Source organism: Punica granatum, chromosome 4, assembly GCF_007655135.1.
Source record: "Punica granatum isolate Tunisia-2019 chromosome 4, ASM765513v2, whole genome shotgun sequence".
NCBI classification, from domain to species: Eukaryota; Viridiplantae; Streptophyta; class Magnoliopsida; order Myrtales; family Lythraceae; genus Punica; species Punica granatum.
In genome coordinates this window covers 31,262,418-31,289,154 of record NC_045130.1, presented here as the reverse complement: position 1 = coordinate 31,289,154, position 26,737 = coordinate 31,262,418, and the positions used below count along the sequence as shown (strand labels likewise).

The 26,737-nt window shown below is 37.7% G+C and overlaps 3 protein-coding genes across 4 annotated transcripts; all 3 read left to right on the top strand.

Annotated features, from left to right (window-relative positions):
* Positions 1–4,766: 4,766 nt before the first annotated feature.
* LOC116202628 lies at positions 4,767–6,589 on the top strand. The gene is made up of 2 exons (XM_031534224.1): positions 4,767–5,033; positions 5,721–6,589. The coding sequence occupies exons 1-2, from the start codon at positions 4,866–4,868 to the stop codon at positions 6,291–6,293; spliced, it is 741 nt and encodes a 246-aa protein (XP_031390084.1). The 5' UTR covers positions 4,767–4,865; the 3' UTR covers positions 6,294–6,589.
* Positions 6,590–12,033: 5,444 nt separating this feature from the next.
* On the top strand, positions 12,034–13,965 carry LOC116202868. Of its 2 annotated transcripts, none has more exons than XM_031534505.1 (2): positions 12,034–12,361; positions 13,052–13,965. In XM_031534505.1, exons 1-2 carry the CDS (start codon positions 12,194–12,196, stop codon positions 13,604–13,606), a joined length of 723 nt encoding a protein of 240 aa, XP_031390365.1. In that variant the 5' UTR covers positions 12,034–12,193; the 3' UTR covers positions 13,607–13,965. The 2 variants fall into 2 exon arrangements, with proteins under 2 accessions (XP_031390365.1, XP_031390366.1); XM_031534506.1 differs by having other exon boundaries at positions 12,036–12,361; positions 13,076–13,965.
* A 5,323-nt stretch (positions 13,966–19,288) lies between these two features.
* On the top strand, positions 19,289–20,523 carry LOC116203060. The gene is made up of 2 exons (XM_031534726.1): positions 19,289–19,572; positions 19,801–20,523. The coding sequence occupies exons 1-2, from the start codon at positions 19,405–19,407 to the stop codon at positions 20,335–20,337; spliced, it is 705 nt and encodes a 234-aa protein (XP_031390586.1). The 5' UTR covers positions 19,289–19,404; the 3' UTR covers positions 20,338–20,523.
* The last annotated feature ends 6,214 nt before the right edge of the window (positions 20,524–26,737 follow it).

Genomic DNA, 26,737 nt, shown 5'->3' with positions numbered 1-26,737 from the left:
AATTAACTAAGCGACAGCTTTAAGCGCAAGGATGCCTTAACCCGAGCGATTAATCGATTCATCAATTAATTGACTCGTCCTATTATTCTCTAACCAATTAGGGTAGCAACTACCGTTTGTTCCTAATTAGTCTTGCTTCGAATCGATTTCTACAAACACCGTAGTAGTCGTCGATAAGCTAATTTACAAATATCCTATTCACAACCATGAGAGAATACTTGTAACGATGACATCCAAGAATAAATAAGTGCTGAAATCGAAATATTAAAACCTGCTCCTCACAACCAAACCGTGAGGTTTCCGTTCTCAAGTCAAACGAAACGAATTAGCCACGCATGGCTATACAAGAATCCATGAAAACTGATGATCGTTGGAGGAACACTCCGCAGCCGCCAGCCTCCTCTCCAAGTTTCTCTCCACAGAAAAACTAAACTTCCAGAAAGCCCTAAACCTAGATGATCCATAGGTTTTTATATCTCCCTCAAAAATAGGAAATAAATAATGAACATATTTTAAAAGATTTTATAAAAAACTCCTATTGTAACTGAAAGGGAATCCTAAGATTTGAAAATAAATCGAGAATTGATTATAAACTCCCTCTCGGATCGGTTGTGCACGTGGTGCACCACTAACCAGAAGTCCTTGTATCCTTGCAAGTTCCATCTTGATATTTCAATGGTCTCCAATTCATCCCGAACATGCATCAAATTGCCTTCAATTCTTTTCTTGCACAAGTTTTCCTAGAAATCGTCATCCAAGCATTAGATACCATCAAAACAACATAAAACCGAGTCTAAATTTTACCAATTTCATGGACAAATCCTCTCTTATCAGTGATCTAGCATTGGATCAGTTCAGTAGTCCGACCAATATAATTGTGCAACATGTGGTTTCATCGAAATGGTGATGTGGTTGTTCCTATTAAGCATTGTGATGGAGTAATGCCTTCAAATCATCTCTTTGATTGCATGTTTATGATGGCATCATTTGATTGATCTGAGATGGATATTGCTTGAAAGGCATTCAAACTTGTGTAAAGATATTGCAGCCAAATATCAGTTCAAGAAAGGAGAAGAAAGAGCTCCAACTTTTTGTTCGATTTGGTGCATTTCTTTCAATGCATACTCAGGAGAAACGGCTATACTTTAGTAATTAAATTTGATGATTTGATTTGAAACTTTCTGATTTTTTGCCACTCCCAGTCCTACTGCAGTGATATTGTAGAAACTTCTGGTCCATTTGGTTTTCACTCATAAAATGGAGCACTACTGTTCGAATAAAGATGATGAGACCACAAATGGCGGAGCTGGGCAACTCTGATGCTCGCATCACATAAGGAGGTACAAGGTCAAAGTACTCTACTGCAATATATATCAAAGCTTGAGTGGGCTTTAATTGAATTAATCAAATGCGAATGACATAGTAACTAAAATGAGCACCATTAACTCTTCAGCATGTAGAAGACAATATCTTGGGTCAGATTCTACAATAGCATTATCAATTTATAGTTTGCACAATTAAATGTAAAATATTGGCATCCTGACTAAAATAAATAAAGTAATTCTAGCACGCTCACCGGTGGATAATTTGAGAAGTGCTTCCTTCCAGGATTCCTTTTACGAGCAGTGGTGACTTTTGGAATGTCATCAGGAAGTGTACTCGGGTTAAATGTAGCTTTTCAGGCTCTTTTCTTGTCAACCTAACTGGGAGTTAACCCATCCAAATATGAATAGGTTCTCCATTACAAATGCTATTATATATACTAGATAACAGCTTCATCTTCATCTACTTTAATAAGATTTGCAGAAAACAAATGTTGATTAGCTCTGACAAACTTTTTTTTTTTTTAATGTGTGGTAGAAATATTTCGACTCTCATTAATTGTATAATTATGATATTTTGTGTGTGTAGACCATGTGATGTTGCTTCCATTGTGATGGCTAAGGTTTTGACACTTTACAGAATATTTCGGAGAAAAGATTTCGAGTTGATCCTCATGAAATATTGATGATAATGATATATATGTGGCTCGTGTTACATGACAAAGAATCGACCATCGCGAAGCTCTACTTCGATCTGTTGATGATGATATTGGTTGTAGGAAGTGAGAGGACCGAAAAACAATGGGAGCAAAACTTCTTAGAGGCCGGGTTCAGTCACTACAAAATAAGACCGATTTTCGGGCTAAGGTCTCTTATTGAGGTCTACTCCTAAAAGTAAAACGATGTGTGATTGGGTATATTGTGACACAGCCTATTCTATTTTCAGTATAACTTTCGATTGCCTCATTGTAATAAGGTGAATGTTTCGTAACAAAAACAAATAAATAAATAAATAAATAAAGTGAATGTAATTGCGTGAGCTATATAACTGATGTTAAGCAAGATCAAGATGTATGCATGGTGTTGTCCCATCGAGAATCTAATATAAAATTTTTTGATTACTAGGCGAGAGTGCATTTAACTGTGCTACACTACTTTCTTGATATTGTGTTTTTCGTTCATGCAATATGTGTTTACATTGCTTCATGACCAAAATGAGACTTAGGATGTGAACCGGTGACCTACATGGGCCTGCTGTCTATAATTGTGCTTTGGGCTAGGACCACAGGAAGCCCATAAGACTTGTGATGCAGTAAGTGGGCCCAAATCATATTATGTAGCCTCCGCGCTCCCGTCGTTAAGATGGGTGTTATCCCGATTCGATTCTTGATGCCAGGATTAGCTATCAAAATTTATGAGTTTTTGAAAATAGAAAAGCGTCGGAGTCGAAGGGCGTGCCTCTATTTATAGGAGGATCTAAGGGTCACCAATGTCGGCATATGTATCGAGGTCTGCTCTATGCTACAATTGCTCGTGTGAGATGTTCTTACTTGAAGTGGTGTCATTTCATGCTTGTGTCCGTTAGGGCTAATCACGGTTTGGTTCGGGGTGATTTTGGAGTAAAATTAAGGTTCACCGCTTTCGTCGGTTCAAGGATTTCAGAACCCGTCCCCGAGAATTGTAACCGAAATAAGTAAAGAAAACCGACCCTTATGGTTACGAGATTTTTTGGATCGGTTCTTGAATTACCAGAGAAAATTGTCTGAAGACATTTGCATTGCTGGAAAATTGAAAAAAAAATCAACAAAACTTAAAAGCAAGAATAAGCGGCCTTTGTTGATTAGTTATTGTGGATGAAAATTTAAAAGAAGAGAGAAAACGAACCGTCGTGAGCCTTAGGAATGAGGGCTGAAGCGTGAGCACAGAGCAGAAGCAACACTCATTGAGAAGGGAGATGAGGGTTTGCAAACAGAGAAGCGGAGAAGTTTGGACAATCTAGGATTTTGAAGGGTTTTGATAAGGGCTCATTGGGCATTGGGCTGTAGGCAAGCTTGGTGGCTCACTGAGTTGAGCTGAGAAATTCAATTATAATAATTAAAACTTGGGACAAGTCGGGGTATCCGGAGTTGTGATTTTGAAACCCATCCCCATCCCCATAATCGAAAAAGACAGAGGAAATCGAACCAAGAACCAAATCATGATCTAACCGAACCGAAAATTCAGGACGGGTAAAGATGGTTCAGATTGAGTTTTCGGGGCAGCAGGCTTTTTTGATCAGCCCTAGTGTCTGTTGTGACATGCGCCAAACAATCTCACTGCAACCGTTCCTTGGTTCTGTTACAGTCGGTCCAAGGAATGACGCGATAACCATTCCTTTAACACATTGCACATCGTCATGCTCTCTTTTTATTTTTTATTTTTTTAATATTAAAATAAGACAAAAAATGAATATCTAGATTTATGTCTGATTGATGTCATTGCCTACTGCGGATGGAAGTCTCTAGATGCTAAATTAGGGTGCTAGCTAGGCTTAAATTTCAATTTTCTATTCATTTTTCTGTTAATGCCTTGGTAGCTATGCCAATTTCAAACTTAAAATTTGGAAGTCAATGAATTGGAATCTAGAAGTCCTTTTCTGTACTCTTCGTCCAACCTAATTTTTCATATCCCTCGATCTGATGTCCCCATTAATCTAAACAATTAGGATCTGTGCCTTAAGAATTTTGTGATTAATCTTTCTCCACTTGATGGTATAGAAATTTGAATTAACTGTGGGTCAAAGCAAAAAAAAAAAAAGAAAAAAGAAAAAAAAAGAGAGAGGAGTTAAATTTCTATGTGGAATGGTTGGAGCAACATGGTTGACCCGCAAAACTGCACCAAGTCCTTCGCATTGGGCCAAGAAAACTATGGACATGGAAATAGAAGACTCCCAACTAATATGACGGTCAATAAAATTTAATATAATCAAACACATATTCAACTTAAGAAGTTAATTAGCATGTCCAAAGGTGCACAGTAAGGGTGAAAGTGAAAGGCAGATCGTTAATAGGGCAAGCCTACGACCGAGATATATCTTAATCTTGATTATGCTCAAGCATATATCTGGAAGAGATGGATTTTCTTCAATTTGCTCTGTTGTAATTCGAGAATATTTAAAGGCGAAAAACGTCTGGTGCCTGCTCGAGGGAATGTTTGGAGAATTTTTTCGTCATGTGACTGCTCATGGAAGCTTATATGAAAACGGGTGAACCTACATTATCTGTTTATTGTCTCATCTTTTTTTAAAATTATGGATCGATCAATCATTAATCCATGGAATCTATATCTTACGCAGACATACATATACATACATGTATCTATATAGAAATATAGAGAAGAGGTAACCTTCCACATGCAATGCGAATAAAAAAAGCGCAATTATTAGTTGTTAATAGCAAGCCGCCTATTACAGAAAAGTCAAATAATGCCCCCATTAGAAAAATAAGAAACTGCATATGACTTAGACATCTCACCTTGAAGAAGAGAAGAGGAGGAGGAGAGCAGATGGAGCTCCATAAGCATGATCTTGATCTTGTGCTAGTCCCAGGTGGGCTGCTGATCATGTTCTTTTACCATCTCTTCCTCCTCTACAGGTACTTGCACCAGCCTCACACGACCCAGATGGGATTCGAGAACCACGACAAGCGAGCCTGGGTCAAGAGCATTATGCAGGTAATCCGAAGACCACGCCTTCCAACTTTTTTCGTGTCCATATTCTCATACAGTCGGAATTTAACTGTTTTTTGGTTCTGCGTATCCTAAGCAAGGGCCTCCCCGTGCTAGAGTTGCTATATATGAAAGTGTTTTAAGTCTGAATCCAAGCTATATATGTGCCTTTCCATATCATTTACAGGCATGTTCCATTCCTGGAAGCGAGATAGCGAAGCTCTTGATCCGATGATTTGGTGATATTCTCACCGGCTGAATGATTAGAAATTGTCCGGATCCTCATGGACTCGCCTCCTAAAGCTCAATTTTGAAAATCAAATGTGCTGATTTCATAACTTCAACATCGTCTTCCTAATTTCCTTCTGTTTTTTGCTTTCGACGTACGGACTTTAAGATACTTGAATAATAATTACTAGCGCCTTGTTACCCGTATTACTCATTTTAGTTCGACAGTCTAGGCAGAACATTTGAATAGAAGCCTCTGATAGAGTGCCTTACTGTGTGCCAATTGTAACGATCGGTGTGGGCATATGTCCTATCGGCTCGGCTCATGTGATTTCAAAAATATTACCGTGCTATATCGTGCATGGAGTAACGGGAATGAGAGAAATATGGCATTTCCATTCCGGACTATTCACATTCCATGTTGACCTGTGCGTTTTTTCCTGAAGCAAATTAATTTTCTTGTAGAGCGAAAAGAAGGATGTCGGGACGTGCCTAGGGGTGATATCGTCCAATATCTCGGCGGCGACATTCCTCTCCTCAGTCTCCCTCACTCTAAGCTCCCTTATTGGCGCTTGGATAAGAAACTCAACCAGCAACTTCTTCCAAAGCGACCTCATCTACGGTGACACAAGGACCACCACGATCTCCATTAAATACATCAGCCTCCTCGTCTGCTTCCTCCTCGCCTTCACCTGCTTCGTCCAGTCGGCGAGGCACTTTGTCCATGCCAACTACCTCATCAGCACCCCTGGCAGTGACAACTCGCTGTCCCGGAGCATCGAGATTGCCATAATAAGAGGCAGCCACTTCTGGTCGGTTGGCCTCAGGGCCCTTTACTTCGCCATCGACCTGCTGCTCTGGTTTTTTGGGCCTATACCAATGTTCATCGGGTCCATAGCCATGGTGCTCCTGCTTCATTATCTCGATTCAAATTCCGAGCCTCTGAATCAGCACCAGTACTTGAAGAGAGTCGAGAAGATAGTCGAGGAGAGAGTCACCGAGGTCTCTTTGGCCATTCGTGGGCATCATGTGGAGTAAGAGAGACAGGGGGCAAATTTCTCAAGGAATAACCACAAAGATTGAGGGTATTTTAGGCGTAAAAAGAAAGTTTTGAGGTCATAATTGGATTAAATTTATCTGGTTTTGGCTCTTTTGTGTATAAAAGGATATGAGAACATTGTCCTGTTGCTGTTTTTCGTTTTCTCTTTCAAATTGTGTGGAGGGACAATTGTAAACAGTTACTGAGAATGTTCATCTTTTTTCTTTCCCATGCATCAGCTAGTATGTATAAGCTCAATGAGTTTTGACTAATTCATATTCGAGTTGAATCGACTTATTGAGAGGTAATACTCTCCCAAACGTGCAATTTCTTAATGGATTACTTTTTTAATTTAAAAAACCTACACTTTACTCCTAATCCTAAACATAGCCAAAATTGAAAGTTGTTAGAAACTAAAGAAGTACTTTCAAAATTGTCTTATTGATAACAACTTTGAACTTCTGTTAAATTTTCCATTCGGAAAATAATTTTTAAAATTTTTTAAAAGTGGAAAATTTAGAAAACATAAAATTGAGAAAATTGAAAATAAAAAATAAATAAAAATGAAGATACTTTAAGAGGAGCTAGGAACAGTGGTGCGGGTCTCTTGCCTGTCGCCATGTTGGTGCTTGGTAATTTACTATGAGAGGAGGATAAATTTTTAGCGGCGTCAGGTTTGAAGTCAATCACCACTGCTTAAGTAAAGTTGTGGTGTCCTCAGCATCGTGCTCCCACTGGCCTCTGCTTGCTCTCTTCGTTATTTTTCTTTTTCTGATTATATTTTTCTAATATCATTTTATTTTTAATTTTTAAACGAAATTAATGGAAAAACATATGAAAAATGGAAAAACTTAATGGAAAATATACAATTGGCTAAAACAAGACAATTTTGAAAGTATAGGCTTTAATTTCCAAATACTTTTGATTTTGGTTATATTTTGGGAAAGAAAGTAAAGTTTAAGTTTTTTTAAAATTAATAATTTTTTAGTTTATAGAATTCGAACTCGAGATCTTATTTATGATCCATTCGAATTAATCCATGTTGATTAGTTCATTTTAAGTGGACACGGATAAGACTGAAAGGATTTTCAGCCAAAGACAAATTTTTTGAAAGCTTTCTTTTGAAAATATTTTTTTTATTTTAAAATTTTTTCCACTTTGGTGTTCCAAACCTTGTAAGTTGTAAGGTGTGCACGGCTATAAGCTATATCGTGGAACCTGTAAGAATCTATGGCCAGGTTTTGGGTACGTACTAAAACTAATTAAGAACCAGCTTAAACCAAAAGGATGTGCTTAATGATAAGTTGAGTTTTTTGAATAAATTTTATCTAGTGCGCAAGGATTCAATTTCATATGGGGAGTTTTTAGTCTCCTTTATATCTTATCCCAACTTTTTATTCGGTCCCGACCCCTTTTTCGATCAAAGCCAATCGGGGGCGATGGCTAGCGGTGGGCGATGGATTGCCGGGGCCTCCATCCTTTCTCCAATCAAAACCTTTCTCTTCTTTTTCTTTTTTAAATTTTTTTATTATTCTTGTTGACATGGCGTGACACCATTTGCCAAGTAAGCACTTTGCCACGTTAGCAAAATGAATGAAAAATGACACAGATGTTTAACGTGACAAGAAAAATTAATATTTGTATTTTTTGCCAAAAAATAAATTTGATGTCAAAATTAAAAAAATATAAAAATTCATACTTTTTTGGATCCTTAAATAAAAAAGATATGCAGGAGATTTTGCAAAAATACCTTACCAAATTTAAAGAATCTATGCTCAGGTAATCGTCTTATCCTTTTCTTATGTGCTTGCTTATAGGAAAAATTGCACTGTGTATTCCAATGTTATTTTAGTTTTATTTCAATGTCGATTTTTTCTAAGATATCCTAATTTAAATAGTTTAATGTCAAATCTATCTTGCCGTAAATATTCTTTCTATTTTTAATGGAAATGCTAACGTGATGCGTTAATTGCTTGACGGTGCTGATATGGAGTGTGTGTGGTCTAAATACAAGGGAAAAATAATACCACGTATCCTAACATTTTAATATTTTATCAATTTTATGCCAATTTTTTTTTTCAATTTTATCCCAATCTTTTCATAATTTCTCAAATTTATCATAACTTGTTGGGATAATATTGAGAAACCAGTAAAAGATTGTGATAAAACAAAGAAATTATCAAAATATTCAGATTAAATTAAGAAAGTATCAAAATGTAGGATAAAATTGAGAAACAACAAAAATGTTTCGATAGATGGTGTAATTTTTCCCTTATATCGAGACCCACACACTCTCCACTTCAGCTCCGTCAAGCAATTAACGCACCACGTCAGCATTTTCGTAAAAAAATAGACGGAACTTTTACGGCGGGATATATTTGAAATTGAACCATTAACGTTAGAATACCTAAAAAAATCAACGTTGAGATAAAACTAAGTTAACATGTTGTGATACATGACGTTATTTTTTATTACTGATAAGAACAACAGTGCGTTTGTTATATTCTGATGGTGCAGATTCCACTAAAGAAAAATGGAATAAAAAAGAGGGTGTAGCGTATGCCTTTGTCTAGTAATCAAGATATTTCAGATTTGATAATTATTGTGGGACTATCGGTGCTCTTCATTAGTAATTAGAATTTCTATTTTTATTGTATTAGACCCATATATCTTATTTATAACTAAAAATAAGGAATTAATATAATGTCAACTCACAATATAACTCAACAACATATGTTAACTGGTGTCTAACATATTAAGGACACGATCCGCGTTGGAAAATGACTAATGAGGAGCCAAACAAACGATGTGCCAATAGTTCCATTCTTCTATCTTCATATTTTTGTGTAATTATTTTTAATAGTGGTTGCTATATATGTTGGCCATTCGGGGACTCAATCTTAAAGAAGAGGATTACAGCTGGCAGGAGAAACGAAAACAAATTTCAGCCTATAAAACTTATGGGGGAAGTGGGCCTCCTCAATAATACATCTATTTAATTATTGATCGAAATATAGAATATGCACAACAGCCATTCAAATGGGCTAGCAGTGACGCAATCAAAGTAGCTGGATTCTATTGCATGATGACCGATCGATATCGATAGCTGCATAGATATAATATTGTTAAGAAGTAAAGTGAATTAAACAAAAAAAAAAAAGAAGCTAATTGAACATATGTAAAATTTATGTTTTACCACTTAACAGTTTGAATTTTTAAGTTTGGAATGAGTCTAACGCCATTACATCTACATTTTGTAATTATATTTTAAAGAAATGTCTTAATTTCCATGGACTGCTATAAAAAGGTTTTATACTCTCGATAATGATATAATCCATATGATTCTCATCTTTTCTGGAAATAAGGGGGTTCTAGTCATACTCCGACCGACCTACCTTACCGTCTATCTAGTAGGGGCCCATGATCCCCAACTTTTCTATCGTCAGTCACTAGATTGGAACTAGATTGGAAATATCAGACTTTGCGGATACCATAGAATTTTCTGACCTTAAAAACCATGGAAAGTTGGTTGAGGGTTTAGCGATTATGCTGATGTTGTGGGCATAGGGCCCAATATTTAATTTCCAATTTGGGTCGAAGAATTGTTTAGCACTTGTCGAAAGTGATGTGACTTTCCATTCTAATCTTTTGACATACGTGTTTCCCTTTAAATTCGCGATCCACTCTTCGGCTGTTGTGTGGCGTTTAGGTTGTAAGGCGTGCCAGAGTGCAATTCCAATGTATGAGTGAGGGCGAAATCGTTGGCCGTCCTCACCGAGCTAAAGTGTCGCACCATGGCACTTGGGATCCACAGGATTAGTTGGCGACTAAGTTTTCGATTGTAGAAGTGTGATGATGTCAATCGGGAGGTTGTAGAGGTGTTGCATACAATGTCACGGCTTCAAGGGTTAAGCCGTTTAAGTTCTCCCAAACGTGCGTGGGATGTTTAGCCCAATATTTATATGAGACGGCTAGGAAGCCGGTCTATGCGGTGTCGAGACGGCTAAGAAGCCGGTCTAAGAGGATGAGGGTCGCGGCCTAGAGAAGGCCCATGAAGGATGTGTCTTGGCTGGGGCAGATGAAATGGATGAACTTCGGCTAAGAAACCGTAACTCGAGGAATGCCTCCTTGTATACAGGTCTCAGCTAGAGGCAGCCGAAAGGTGAAGTCACAGCCCTAAAGCCAATAGCAGAAGAATAGGACCACGGTCACCGGAAGTTCCTATTTGGCGAGTCTTGACTACAAGTTAGCCGAAAAGAAAGAGTCTTAGGTCGGAACCCTTGACTCGATGGAGACCATTCTTAGCCTGGAAGCTCGAAATGGGTAGAAAGGGTAGATACCGGATGATTGGCGTTGTGTAGGAATTAGAAGTGCATGGTAGGTAAATGTGCATGAAAGATAGATATTGAGATACCGGATGATCGGCGTTGTGTAGGAATTAGAAGTGCATGGTAGGTAAACGTGCATGAAAGATAGATATTGAAGTGCGGTGCAGATAAAGTAGATATTTAAGGTGCAGTGTAGGAAGAATAGATATCGAAGTACGGTGCGGTATTGAAAGTATGAAAAAGTAAATGATAGAGAAACGTAAAGATAGACTAAATGAGCATATGTTGTGTTGCGTTGTTGCGGGGAGAAAGTACAATGTTCTTCCAATCCGATATATATAGGCTCAACCCAGAGTAATGAACAAGATACCAAGATCGGCAAATTATTCTAATAAAAAGAGCAATATACTAAATATAGATTATCCTAATATTCTCCATTATTCCTAAATATAAAGACAACATAAGGAAAGTAAATTCACTCTCCATGCACGTCCAGAGAAGCACCCAAGCAATCTTCCATTTCTATGGACATTCTCTTGAAATATATATATAACTTTGCATGTGGCAACTTGTCTCTTTCTAATTAAGCACCAAAGATATTTCCTGCACATGAGATAACTTCCCAATCAACCATTCTTCTTCCTTGGACGCCTCTTGCCTTAGTACACACGCCTAGCTTGCCTAAGAAAGAAATCAGAATAATTTCCTTGCGGAGGTAACAGTCATATACCTTTGGCTATTCTCATGTGTGATTAGCCTTACCAAGGAAACAATCCTTGGCTGTCATGTAGAGATGTTAGCTGAGTCCATGTCCAAATTTGCGATTGGCTTCACTGAGGAAAGAATCGGAAGACCTCCGTGTGTGAGCTAACTCGCCAACCTTCTCGCTATTGCCATGTTTGATCTGCCCCACTAGGAAACGCTCTAAAACATTCTTCTTCAATCAGCCAATCCGACCACAGCTGTCCAAAATGGGTAATGCTGCGAGTCGTTGGGTCAGTTCTCCGCGAATTGGATCCTGGGCTGCCTTCCTGTACTTAGGCTTTTGTTTGCTCAGTTGAATCAGTCATGGAAACTCAATGTCATTCATGGAGCCTATCTTTCTTGACATGTGTACCGCGAGCTCCGTAATTACTGCTCGATGTGAAAAAAGCATGTAAACAATATGATATACCATATCAATCTGGGTAGTGCCTAAGCAATTTCGCTGTCGTATATGATTGAGCTTATATAGCTATTGCTTACGGAAATAATCTATATGTTGTACTATAATACGTGTGCATCACATGTAATCTATATCTTATATTGCAAGTTACATTTAATTAATTGCATATCTTCAATAAGTCAAATATATACATAAGGGGGGAAAAAAACAATATGCAACTGGATCAACTGCTAGTCAATGGTCCCTCCAACAATTCCTGAATCAGAAAATCCGTCTTCTTCTTCTTCCTCACCTTGCTCTTCAAGTCATCAATATGTAGAAAAAAATTTATATGGGGCGATTTCTTTGCTTTTTCACAACCCAAAAACATTCTCCTCGCAAAAGCGCCTTATAGAAGACCAGAATCATGGGTTTCTCCGAGGACCAACTCGATTATGTTTTGGTCCCGATTGGATTCGCCATCATGTTAGCTTATCAGCTTTACTTTCTCCGTAGATACCGCCACTTCCCTAAAACAACAGTGTTGGGCATGGAGAATGAGGATAGGATGGCGTGGGTTGACAGCATATTGCAGGTAACTATTGAGCGGAAAACCATGCATCTACCATGCTTCTTCCTTCCCTTCCTCTTCTTATTACTGTAGAAAGTCGGTCAGGATCGTCATCAATGAGTTCAAACACTGACAGCTCATTGATGAAGTACGGCTGGCGACTCGTAGTGCAAATATTGGCCCATGAATTTCTAGTTTGTGTCGGTTGCTCAACAACCGGGCCGTCCGAGTTTAGCTTTTGTGTATGAACGAGCTAAGAAAAATGTGTTTGTTGATTGTGGTATGGCATAATCTTGAGGGTACTTGTGAATGCTACCCCGGAAATAGGACCACGTTATCCCACATCCACATCAATATATGCAGTTAGAGAGGGACCTAAAATTTGAATGGAGATTTCATTTATATGTATTATAACCTAGAGCTAAAATTATTTATATTTATTGTAATACGAACTGTGTTAATAAAAAACCATGTCCATAATGTATGGTTATGCAGTGGCACAAATATTAAATTTCATAAAAGTAAATAAAAATGTAAATTAATATCTTCTATTAGTAAATTCTGCCTGCAATGAGCGGTCTATCTCCATTTTCTTATTTTAGTTGGCGGGTGCTTGTTATGAACTAGTCTGATACATTATGTTCGCTTTTAATCGACATCATGATCGATCGCGGGGGAATTATCTGGCTGCATCTTTTAAAATGCTCGATAAAGTCTTGGAAGGGGCCAATTTTGCAGGTGCCACTTAGTTCAAGAACAGTCGGGTCGAATGTTGTCGCATCTAACATAACAGTTGCGACTTTCCTGTCATCAGTTTGCCTAACTCTGTGCTCTCTGCTGGGAGCATGGCTGGCAAACTCCTCCGAAAACCCAATAGAGGGCTTGGTCTATGGCAACAACGGTGCATCGACTGTGCAGGTCAAACTGCTCTGCCTTCTCATCTGCTTCGTGCTTGCGTTCTCGTGCTTCCTTGAGTCTGCCAGGCAGTTCGTGCATGTGAACTTCCTTGTGACCACATCAAATAGTAGCCAGGACAAGGTCAACTACACGAAGGGAGTGGTTGTGCGAGGAGGGGAGTATTGGAGTGTCGGTCTTCGGGCGCTCTACTTTGCCATTTGTCTGTTGCTGTGGTTCTTCGGCCCCATCCCTATGTTCGTTGGCTCCATTGCTCTGGTAATGATCCTTTGTTTCCATGACATGCATAGCGTACCTCTTCAGAGGCGTGTGTCTCAAAAGGCAGCGTCAACTACTAGCAGCGGTGTCTCGTAAATGGATCAGGCTTCTTCAGGCGAGCAGCAAAGAGGATGATGAAGAAGTCGGGGGAAACCTTAGTTAATTGTTCAAATTGCCTCTCTTTTGCTCCCAAGTTGTAGGTTACAACTGATAAGTGGATTGGGAGTTTGCTGAGAAGATGTGAAGATTATGGAGTGCCGATTGAGCTCATCAGCAGCAGTAGTTGATCTTATTATGGAAAGATTTATTTTCCATTGTATTTTATGTACATATTTTTATATTCCATACTTAGCATACACTAGTTTAGCCATAGATGATGCTTTCCTATTTTGCTTTGGACTCTACTGTATACATACCAGAATAATGAGTGAATGCAATAAGCTTCTTCTGCTCAATCACGCTCTAGACAATCTCGTTCTTTACATGGTATCAGAGCGGTGGTTCTGAGGGCCACCCGCCTCATCTCATCGCCGGCCAGATTTTGGCCGAGCTTCATCTGCCAGTGATCCTACTGAGCGTCACCCTTCTCTCCTCTGTTCTCTGTCCTGCAAATCCACCCCCTCATTCTTCTGTTTTTCTGAGTAACTGTCATGGCTAAATCTACAGATCAGAACACCTCAGCTGGAAGCATGCCACTCTCCTACGTCTTCACCCCTTCCAATGGGTCTGGCACTCAACTGATTTCCTGCAAACTCAACGGTAAGAATTACAACACTTGGTCGCAGGCAATGCAAACAACACTGCAGGCTAAGAATAAGCTAAGTTTCATTGAAGGTAAAGTGGCACAACCAGCAGAAGGGGAGCTTTATCATGACCAATGGATAACTTGTAATTCAATGCTAGTCCGAGATGAAGAACTGCAGAACTCAGTTGCAGGAGCAAGAAACACAAAAACGTTATGGGATGATCTAAAGGAGCGATTTTCTCACGGCAATGAGACCAGAATACATCAATTGAAGACTGCCATATGCTTGCTCAGACAAGACAAGAGATCGGTCTCCGAGTATTACTCGAAATTGAAAGGCCTCTGGGATGAGTTGGAATTATACCTAGACTTACCGGCCTGCACTTGCAACGCTGGACTCCAGATTGCAGCGCACAAGGAGAAGGAAAAGCTGCATCAATTCCTCATCGGGCTTAATCCCGAATATTCCACAATCCGCTCGCAAATCCTCAGTATGGATCCTTTGCCGAATGTGAACAAAGCACACTCAATGGCTGCCCACGACGAAGTTCAACGTCAGATTATGCTAGGAAGGGAATTGAATTCAGAAGCCCTAGGGTTTGCAGCAAAAATCGGGAACGATTTTGGGGGTTTTAACCCTAATTCCAGTAGAGGAGAGAACAAACCTCGGGGACGCCCGTTCTGTGAGTATTGTGGTCGAAACGGCCATTATTGGGCCACCTGCTACCAACTGAACAGTCATCCGAGCTCTGATCAATCGAGCTCGAGGAGTTTGAAAGCAGGTTTCTCTCGACAAGGCGGACGGCATGTGACTCTCCCTTCTTCCCCGATTCCTCAGTCTCAGCGGGGAGGGAGCTTCGGGCATTCTAACCCGGGGGACAGTTCCAGGTATTCCAACCCGGTCAGTTCGGGAGGTTTCCATTCGGTCGGCTCGGGAGGATTTCATTCGAGCGACCCATTTCAGCAGCGGTTTGCCCAAACGACCCGAGGCGAATGGAGGCCCAATCAGACGGTTTTTCCTGTCAATTGTGGATGATTATAGTCGGGGTGTATGGGTCTATCTTCTCAGAGAAAAATCGGAAGCCCAACGTTTTCTGATTAGCTTTTGCAAGTTGATTAGGAACCAATTTGACCGAACGGTGAAAACAATAAGAAGTGACAATGGATCGGAATTCATGAGTTGAGCGGTTCAGGATTATTTTTCAGATAATGGCATCATTCATCAGACTTTGTGTATTGACACGCCTCAGCAAAACGGGCGGGTTGAGCGCAAGCATCGCCATATTCTCAATGTGGCCCGAGCCTTAATGTTCCAAGCCTCACTTCCACTTGATTTTTGAGGAGAATGTATTTCGGCTGCGGCACATCTCATCAACCTTACACCTTCAAGAATTCTTTCAGGCAAGACTCCATTTGAACTTCTTTTCCGTCAAAAGCCTGATTATCACCATATTCGAGTTTTTGGATGCCTCTGCTATGCACATAGTAGTCCTCGTCTTAAGGATAAATTTGGGCAACGATCAAGAAAGTGCCTTTTCATCGGGTATCCATTTGGAAAGAAAGGATGGAAGGTTTATGACTTGGAGACTCAAGAGGTTTTTGTTGCTAGAGATGTCTGAGTTTGTGAAGATAATTTTCCGTTCAGCAATGGGCCATCATCGCATACGCCTACTACAGGTTTCAATTTTTTGGATACTTCAGGCCCAAATTTTCAAGGGGAGTTGCCTGGCCCACAAGTGTTCATTAGTCCGCTTGAGCCCATGCCCACCCATTTCGCTTTGCCCAACTCAACTCAGCCCAATTCGGTCACTTCCGGCCCCGTAGTGACATCTCCGGCTTAGCCCGTTTCCGCTCAGCCTACTTCCGCTTCTGGGGCCCTATCTACTCTCGCTCGGCCCAATTCTGAGCTTCCTCCAGCGCAGCCCACTTCCGTTTCTGGGCTTCCTCCAGCGCAGCCCACTTCCGTTTCTGGGCTTCCTTCAGCGCAGCCCACTTCTAATTCTGGGCTTCCTTTCGTTGAGCCTAGCACGCTGCATCCATCAGACCGAACTGCTCCCTCCGGTCCGCCCATCTCAGTTGCGCCCGACCCGATTCCTTCACTTATTTCTACCGACCCGACTGCTTCTTCTTCTATTCCATCTGATAGTATAGCACATTCCAAGGCTCCCCGTAATATTCGTACACCGGCTTGGCTTAAAGATTTTGTCTCTCGTACTGCCCATTGCTCCGACAACCCCCCCCCCCCCACATCATTTCACTCACTCCATCGCATTCTCCAGGTTCATCTTATCCCCCAGAGCATTATCTTGACTACTCTGATCTTGTTGCCACTCAATTATCCTTTCTTACTGCAATTGATTCCGATACAGAACCCAAGACTTACACTTAGGCCGCCAAAGATTCCCAATGGCGTCTCGCGATGTCAGGAGAAATCCGTGCTCTTGAGGATAATGGCACTTGGACTATTCAATCTCTTCCTCCCGAGAAGAAACCCATTAGATGCAAATGGGTGTTCAAGATTAAAAGATGGGCAGATGGCACTGTGGAACGCTACAAAGCTCAGATCGTGGCCAAGGGTTTCACTCAGGTTGAAGGCGTCAATTTTCACAAAACCTTTGCACCGGTAGCAAAATTAGTCACGGTACGTTGTTTATTGACCGTTGCTATTGCTAAACAATGGGAGCTACATCAGCTTGATGTCAATAATGCCTTTCTCCATGGGGACTTGGATGAGGAGGTTTATATGTCTCTTCCTCCTGGTTTTCGCTCTACTATTCCTCATCCGGTATGTCGCTTGCGGAAGTCTCTATATGGTCTCCGTCAAGCATCTCGCAACTGGTATTCCAAGTTCGCCGTAGCTCTAATTAAATAAGGTTTTCAACAGTCCCAAGCTGATCATTCTCTATTTACTTTCTCTCACGATAGCGTTTTTCTTGCTGTTCTTGTCTATGTGGACGTCATGATTCTCGTCACTAATGACTCCACCTCATGTGCTCATTTTAAGGGATATCTCAACCGGTGCTTTCGCATTAAGGATCTGGGTCCTTTATCTTATTTCTTGGGGATAAAAATTATTCGCAGCAGTTCTGGTCTCTTTCTCAACCAGCGGAAGTACACACTGGATATCCTTACTGAGGCCGGTATGCTCGATTCTCGACCTACTTATTTTCCTATGGAGCAATAGCACCACTTATCCACCGACAGTGGTGATCCCATTCCAGATCCAGGACAATATCGTCGTCTCATAGGTCGCCTCTTGTACCTCACCATCACTAGGCCGGAGCTCAGCTATTCTGTTCATATCCTATTCCAGTTCTTACAAGATCCTCGTTAAGGACATTGGGATGCTGCTCTGCGTGTGCTCCGCTATCTCAAACAATCTCCAGGACAAGGGATTTTTCTCCAGCCAACCTCATTGTCTTTAATGGCTTACTGCGATGCTGATTGGGCTAGCTGCCCTATGACTCGACGATCTTTGACTGGCTTTTTCATCACCTTGGGCGGCAGTCCCATCTCCTGGAAGACCAAAAAGCAAACAACTGTCTCCAAGTCATCCGCTAAAGCCGAATATCGGGCCATGGCAGCAACTGTTAGCGAACTCTTATGGCTTCGCCCTCTTTTCAGCTCTCTTGGTGTTTATCATGCGGGTCCAATGCGTCTTTTCTGTGACAATCAAGCGGCTATTCACATCGCATCTAATCCGGTTTTTCATGAGCGCACCAAACATATTGAAATAGATTGCCACTTCGTTAGGCAACATTTGCGCTCTGGGACTGTAGAAACCTCCCACGTGTCTACACGCTTTCAGCTGGCAGATCTTTTTACCAAGGCACTTGGGCAGGATCAGTTCCGTTTTCTCCTCAGCAAGTTGGGAATTCGGAATTCTCATTCTCCAACTTGAGGGGGAGTATTATGAAAATATTTATTTTCCGTTGTATTTTATGTACATATTTGTATATTCCATACTTAGCATAGACTAGTTTAGCCATTGATGATGCTTTCCTATTTTGCTTTGGACTCTACTGTATACATACCAGAATAATGAGTGAATGCAATAAGCATCTTCTGCTCAATCACGCTCTAGACAATCTCGTTCTTTACAGTTCTTTGGCATAGAATATATATATATATATATATGTATATATATATTTCGAGTTCCATGACATTCTTTCTAGTCTGATGTTTCATACCAGATTATGTACACTTATGAATAAAACACATTGTAAAAATTGTTCATTGATTAATATCTATCTTACGTTAGATTCCTCCTTTCTTTAGTTAGACCATAAGGTGTTCTTAGCTTTTTTTTTTTTCGGTTACAATAGGAGGCTCACGACCTAGTACAAGGAAATTGAAAAGAAATCTAAATAAACGAGCACGAGTAGTCCCACTGATGAGAATCGAACCTGGAACCTCTAGGTTATCCAAGTGAGGGTGTTAGCCATTGCAATACACCTCCTTTCTCGAGATGTTCTTAGTTTGGTGCCCGAGACGAATCCCTGCTCTGTACGCTTCGCCCTGGCTAGTTTTCAGCAAGTTCCGATTTATTGCATTGAAAGTAAATGTGCAGACACAATTTGTCAATAACTCCTGGGACTTGATGGTACCTTCAACACTGTCCAATCAAACACAGTAGCATTTCACTGAAAACAGAGAAGACGGTTTAGTGCCGTAACACTCACTCTCAACCTTGACCCAAGAGATTCCCTGTTCAATTATTTCCGATGCTCCTTTTTCTCCATCCCTCACTATGATTACGCGATAGCTGAATAAAAAAATCCACGGAAAAAGGAAAAGTAGATCCAATTAAAGTCGCATTACATGAGTATACTCGAATCATTCCTCGGACTGAACTTTCATTAATTCACTGCTAGTTGCACTTCTTTATCCTTCTAATTAGCTAAGTTAGCACTTAATACAACTTTATGTGGTGCTCAACTGCCAATCTGTGATCCACTATAGCTCAGACAATCATTAAATCCAAAACCCATCACTCATTAACTGGTAAAATAACTAAATTAATGGGGGAATCACGTCGTCAACGAGCAACATGTACTAATATGCGGTTAGTCCCTACTAGAACCCGGAAAAAGCTGTTCAATACTTTCTAGCTAGAAAGCCAGAGTGAAGAGAATCAATCAATCAATCAATGGGTTTCTCCAAGGACAACCTCGATCTTGTCTTGTCCCCGGTAGGGCTCATCGTCATGTTTGCCTATCAGCTCTACTGTCTCTACAAATACCACCGTTTCCCTAAAACGACAGTCCTGGGCATGGAGAATGAGGGTAAGAAAGCTTGGGTTGAGAGCATCTTGCAGGTAATCGACAATCCTCTCTTTACGATCTCCAGTTGATCAATGCATATGCATCGAATCAATGGCTCTTCTGAAGAGTCATCTAGCTACAACTGGCCCGTAAATGTTTGATTGTTTGTCATGGTCGGTTGTCGACCGTATATCTGGTCTTCATTTGTAGTTTTGTTGTACTTAAGTCGTGAATAATCATGATTGTCCAAGAAAATGGGTAAACAACAAATGTCTTGGCAGTTACAACTTAGCCAAAGAGCGACTGGATCAACGGTCATCGCATCTAATATCACGGCAGCAACTTTCCTGTCCTCAGTCTGCCTAACCCTCTGCTCTCTGCTCGGAGCATGGCTGTCAAACTCTTCCGGAAACCCATTTCGGGGGATCTGGATCTACGGAAACATGAGCACCTCGGCCACAGAGATCAAGCTTCTCTGCCTCCTCACCTGTTTCCTGCTGGCTTTCTCGTGCTTCCTTGAATCTATGAGGCAGTTCGTGCTCGCGAGCTTTCTACTGACTACATCTGACAGTTGTCAGGACGCGATCGACTATGCCAAGGCTGTGGTGGTCCGAGGAGGGGAGTACTGGTTTGTTGGACACAGGACACTCTACTTTGCCGTCAATTTGTTGCTATGGTTCTTTGGTCCCATTCCTATGTTTGCTGGGTCGATAATCTTGGTCATGGTCCTCTATTTCCATGACACCTATTGTGTCCGTCGACAGAGGTGTCCGCATGAAAAGATTGGTCCGAATACTAACACCGGTGTCTCGGGATAATGAAAGATCGAACCCAGGTTTGCCGTTTTCTTTTGATTGAAGAAGTGAATTTCCTCCCGTTATGAAGTCCAAAGTGTAAATTAAGGAGCCACGAAGATCAGGGAACCAACTTCAATCATATTGCATATTCAACACGGTATATTTGGAAGTATGGCTAAAATAAGGAACCAGTGATTCTTAAGGGTAGTTGTTCGACTATGATTTCATTCCCCATTAGTGTTAAGTGTATAATTTAACTGGAATAAGAAATCTTAAATAAACTAGCGAATCTACATGTGCGTTGCACGTGAAAGGTTTCTCAATTAAGTGGTAAGACATGATAATTATAAAATATTAGAAAATATATAACAAATTAAAATTTTCATCCAAAAAATAGATTATTAATTATATAACATCAATAATAATCTTATTGGTTGGTTTAAAGATGCCAAATCAATAAATATGAACTACTTAGTATCATTAATGTATATTGATAATTTTTTTTATTTAGATATAACATAATTTAATATCAATAATCATAAATAATTAATTCAATTTTTTTGGCCAGAATAAGTCATTTTCCTTTAAAAAATTAAGGTTAATATAAGAAGTCAATGTTTCATAATTTAATATTTCACAATCCCAAACTATTTTACATTTGTCGGAATTTTAAAGTAGTTAATTGAAACAAAAGAAGAAAAAATTTTCAATTCTAACATTTAATCAAAAAAATTATAATAAATATTCATTTTAAGTATATAAGTAAGTTAATATTCTTGTTGTATTACACATATAATAAAAATTAAAATATGCAAAGATAAAATGTGAGCAATAACTAATTAATATAAAACGCCATGGTCGAATGCAGGATTAAAAACATGCTGATCAAGAGCAAAAGGATTGAACATTGTTATAGAAAAATGAAAGAAAACAAAATATCAATAAAAAGATTGTCTAATTTCTTATAATTCTAAGTCTTTGTAAAAAACTACCTTGAACGTAATGAATAATTATTGTTAATCTTCTTTTATCTGTAAATCACATATGACTTTAATTTCTTCTCAAATTTTATTTGGAATAAGTGCCAAAAAAAGTTAAAAACAATTGAAATAATTTTTTCATTCAAACCAAAATGTTTATTTTTGTATAAACGGGACATAATATTTGTTAATATTTTAATAAAGCCTTTCCAATATTTTGAATTTTTTTATGTTTCAAAAGTTAAACCTAAAATATGTAAGTTGTAACAAAATTGGAACCGAAATTGTGTGTATATATACAGACACAAAGAGCAAATCTACAGGATTTGAAGAACGAAAGAGAAAAGCTGACCGAGCCGGTGGTGGTTCGTCGAAGGGCGCCATCGCCCTTGGTGAGGTCGGCGGCGGGTGGTGGTTGCTGGACAAAGGCCCCTACCACTTAATTTACTGCTTTATTTGAAAATATGAGCAAGAGCACGAATAAAAAAATTAGAAAGAAAACGAAGACAATCAAATAATCTCTTAATAAAGAGGGAAACCAATGATATCCTAAAAAAGGAGTAAAATCTATAAAGAACAATAGATAAAGAACTACTCGAGAATTATACGTAAATATTCTGTATTAAAGACCCATAAAGACTCTACAGATTATAAGCGAGTAGATATTTTATAAATGATAAGATACCTTTTGAAATGTAATAATAAGAACATTGAGATTTTCGAGCAACAACATCGAAAATCTTTTGAAACTTTATATAAAACTATCAAGGAGAAAAGTTTTAGAGAGAGAAGCGAGTTAAAATTATTTTTCTATGTCTATTTGAAAATTGAAAGGCATATACAGTTGAAACAAATGCACCACTTTGAATAGTCACATTTCTTTAGCAATTACATCCGGAAAATTATTTAACCAAATATGAAATAGTATTTGATGATTAAAATTTTTTATACTATTTTAACTATCACATTTATCTTTTTATTAAATTATAACTTTCTCTTTATTTTTTCGGTCGGATCTTTATAGTTGTATATTATACTAAAGAAGATATAATTTTCTTACAAAAATAAAAAATTAAGTGACAAATTTCATTTAACCCTAGGGGATATAAGGGTCTCTTGAAATATTGTTTTAAAAGTTGTTCGCATTGTATTATTTGAACGTAGGCAGATTTACCGTAAGGTACAATACTTTCAAAAATTAATTTAGTTTTGTTAATTATGTAAATGAGCAAATTTGTACTATCATTATTTAAGTAAGGACAAAAATATGAAGAATAGTTGGAGAAACACCTTATACTTTTATTTTTGCCATTGAAAGCGTAAAAGGGTCCAAGAAACAAAGAATGTGTGAAATCTCTAGATAACGAACATATGATATAACAAAGTTTTGAAATTATAAATCGATATGAAAAAATAGGACAAAAGTACCGCAATAGAGACTAACTCGGTTGAAATGGATATGAGAGGAAAAATGTCAAAAATCAATGAAAAGAGAAAAAAAGCTGTATATAAGTATTATGAAAGTATGCGACCAAAAGTAATGAATTTAAAAGGGTGCAACGAAAAATCACAAGGGTATACGTGTATTTTTGAAATAATGAAAATTAAAAAAACTCATTGTACTTTTATACATAGTACATATTAGTGGCATCACCTCAATTCTTAATTGTATCGACTACTTTTTTCTTTAATACAAGAAAGTAGAGAAATAAAGAGTTCGAAGATGAGGAAGGAAATTTAGTGTAGTAGTATAAGACTCCAATCCAGAAACAAGGGGTCTGGGTTCGATTTTCATTGTTAAGACTTACTTGCTCATTTATTTTGTTTTATATCCTACTAGTATTTTAACCCATGCAACCCACGGGTTTATTTTTAGTAGTAATTATTAAATTTTTAATAATTTTCAACCACAGAAAATAATTTCAAAAAATAATATCCTAAGATATTAGTTTAATTTTAAATAATCTAGTGATAATTTTGCTAATAATTCTCTTATTTAAGTTTATTAAATATTTCTTTAATCTTTAGCATTACGCTAATTCACTAAGTGTATGTCCACAAACTTGATATTATAAATTTCTTTTTTGAGAATAATATTTTTTATATCCTTATATTCAAATATTGATTTTTTCTTTTTACTTTTTATGTGAACCTAATTTCATTGAATTAGTGTTTGGTGTTAATTTTTTTTTTAAAATTCTATGTATAGATAACTGTTATTTTATTTAATATGCAATCTTATTTAAGTTTATTAAATATTTCTTTAATCGTTAGCATTACGCGAATTCACTAAGTGTATGTCCACAAACTTGATATTATAAATTTCTTTTTTGAGAATAATATTTTTTATATCCTTATATTCAAATATCGATTTTTTACTTTTTACTTTTTATGTGAACCTAATTTCATTGAATTGGTGTTTGGTGTTAATTTTTTTAAAAATTCTATGTATAGATAACTGATTATTTTATGGGATTTTTACCTAAAATAGCCTATGGTTTATCCGTTTTTTCAAATCTATCATATGTTTTTTTTTTCAAATATATCCCATGTTTATTTTTTGCATCAAATCTATCCCGGCCTTATCTTTTCTGTCAACATCTAATGGCCGTCCTGACGTGGCATGTGGAGAGATAGTGGGCCACACTTGCCACGTGGGCGCTACGTTAGCACGGCCATTAGATGTTGATGGAAAAGATAAGTCGAGATAGATTTGATGCAAAAAGCAAACCATGTGATAGATTTGACAAAAAAAAAGCGTAGAATAGATTTGACAAAACGGGTAAATCATGGGCCATTTTAGGTAATTTCTCCTTATTTTATTTAATATGCATTCTATATTTATTTAAATATCAATATAGTTCAATTTTTTAAAAATATATTGTTCGAATATATAGTCAATATCCTTATTTCTACGTGTAAAAGTTTTTACTTTTCATATTCTTGTAAATTTGTATAATTAGTATGTTGTAATAATTTATTTATGTGCTTAATTACTTATTTACTTATTTACTTATTTAATATTTATTTATTTATTGTATCAATATGAATATGCCATCTATAATATAAGCTTATGGGAGAATTTTATAATATAAACAATATTATTGTGTGCAGTTAATATTATGATATGAATGTAAAATGGCTATTCTAACCCTATTTAATGCAAAATGTAGGTTGTTTTACTATAAAGTTTATATAGATATAGATTCTTATATTAGACCAATGGGTCTTCCTTACTACCATATATAAATAAAATCCCTTAATACCAGATTATTCCTATTCAAGTTAGAGAATGAGATAAGATTAATGAATACCCGTCTTGCTAATAAAAAGGCCGAATTGATCTCGAGTGAATCCCTTAGTAAATATACCCGCTAGTTGAAGGTGCGCAGGAACATGTGCAGAGGTGCTGACGTGGGATTTGATAAGCTCACAAATGAAGTGATAGACCACCTCAATGTGTTTTGTTCACTCCTGGAAGGCAGGACTGGCAGCTATGTGCAACACCAACCTAATTGTGGCAATATAAAATCTTTCATTGAGGATGGGAGATGCCAAGTTGAAAAGTAAATCATGTAATCATAATAACTCACTAAACGAAATAACCATAACTTGATATTCTACTACATTGAAAGAGCGTGAAACTGTGGTTTGTTTCTTGGTCTTCTATTAAATAGGACTCCCTCACAATGTGATAAAAGAATTGATTACAAAACACGAAGTCATTGAGCAGCTAACTTAATCAAATCACAATATGCACTGGGATTTATGGACGAAGGCCCCAGAAATATACCATATCCTAATGATTGCTTGAGAGAGCGAAAAACCTGGATTGCAGCATCTCAATGTCTTAGTGAGAATCCTGCATAAACTGCACTAAAATGTGGACCGAATAGCAGAGTTTGGCCTAGCGACTGATCCACTAGTCGATTATAGCAGCCATGGTAGATAGTGGAGAAGCAGAATCACGAGAAAGTTTGAGCTACCGCTCCATAGGAAACTGAGATGGTGAGACCCAAGCATGATGAATCCAAGAAGTACATTAATCATATACTTATGTTGCTTAAGGAATAGGCCAGAATTGACTCTTGTGACCTCGATAACCAAAAAATTACTTCAGAATTCTAAGGTCCTTAATGTGAAAGTAACAACACAAATAATCCTTAAATTTGAGATAAGGTCTATGGTGTAATTAGTTGCACTATACATTCAAAGTAGGTTACTACAACTTCTAATAAATTACTACAATTTCTAGTAAATTACTTGAAGTTTTAATAAATTATTATTAGAAAAAGTGAGTTCCACAAATTTCAAAGTAAATTGTACACATTTTGAAATAAACTATTTAAATTTTGAAACAAAGTACACAAAATTTTGAAGAACTTTACTTAGTTATTTAGTAAGATACTTAACGTCTATTTTCTTTTAGAGAGTTGATTCGTTATTTCCATCTCTATTTTTCTACTCCTTTTCTTAATTTATTTCTCCATAGAAAAGTATAAAAATATGTTTACTAATACTAAGTTAGAAAATGATTTCCTTTGCGATAATCATCATTCTTGAAAATTTTTAATTTAATTTATAAATAGAAAAACAAATAAAAAAAGAAAGTCATAAATTGGAAGATAGAAATGGAAACAATTAGCTAACGGAAAAGTGGAGAACTAAAAAAAAATGCTTTTCTAATTCATGTGCAAATTTGAAAAGTGGAAAAGAAAATTTTTCTTTTTTTTTTTTTAATTTCTATATAAGTAAACATATTTTTTACAGTTCTCAACTTTTTAAAAAATTTTCTAGAAAAAATGAATTTTTTGCATGAGTATACATATCCTTAATTTTTCCTTACAATTTTAGTAATTTATCTGATGGCTTAGTACAACCAATTTTATTGATTGCATCATAGAATTTCCCTAAATTTGATATCGTGACTAGAGCTATTACTCATAGGAATAAGGCCATCAACGTTAGAGAAATTCTAGCATGGGACACCAAATTATGTCTTGTGGTGGGACACATAGAAACACTCTCAATGAACCAGTGCACCTAAAATTATGGTACCTTGAGAGAAAGTGAACAATGAGTGATCATAATCCAATTGTTGGAAATAACATTGCAAGACTCCGCAAGCTCGGAGAGCAAGTTGCACGATGCTTAATGGAGACCATAAAATGATTTACACGAACAACAAACATTCCCAATAGTTAGGGAAGAAGATTCGAGCGACAACTTCATGTAGACTTCTTCATGAAGGTCCTTATACAAAAATGCACATGGACATCCATTTGATAAATATACCATTGCTTGGCTAGGGCAGTAACAAGGCAATCAGAGCATAAAACTCTCATAGAAATCAATACCTTGAACTTGAGTGAATCCCTTGGCTTGCATTTGGTTTTTGAGTTGGAGTATGATCCAACTTAACTTGATTTTGTATAATGATT

Excerpts from the sequence above, each read along its gene's own strand:
- LOC116202628 (XM_031534224.1), top strand. The coding sequence starts at position 4,866 with ATGGAGCTCCATAAGCATGATCTTGATCTTGTGCTAGTCCCAGGTGGG. Across the intron at positions 5,034-5,720 it reads GGGTCAAGAGCATTATGCAG|AGCGAAAAGAAGGATGTCGG; the intron begins GTAATCCGAAGA and ends ATTTTCTTGTAG.
- LOC116202868 (XM_031534505.1), top strand. The coding sequence starts at position 12,194 with ATGGGTTTCTCCGAGGACCAACTCGATTATGTTTTGGTCCCGATTGGA. Across the intron at positions 12,362-13,051 it reads GGGTTGACAGCATATTGCAG|TCTTGGAAGGGGCCAATTTT; the intron begins GTAACTATTGAG and ends TGCTCGATAAAG.
- LOC116203060 (XM_031534726.1), top strand. The coding sequence starts at position 19,405 with ATGGGTTTCTCCAAGGACAACCTCGATCTTGTCTTGTCCCCGGTAGGG. Across the intron at positions 19,573-19,800 it reads GGGTTGAGAGCATCTTGCAG|TTACAACTTAGCCAAAGAGC; the intron begins GTAATCGACAAT and ends ATGTCTTGGCAG.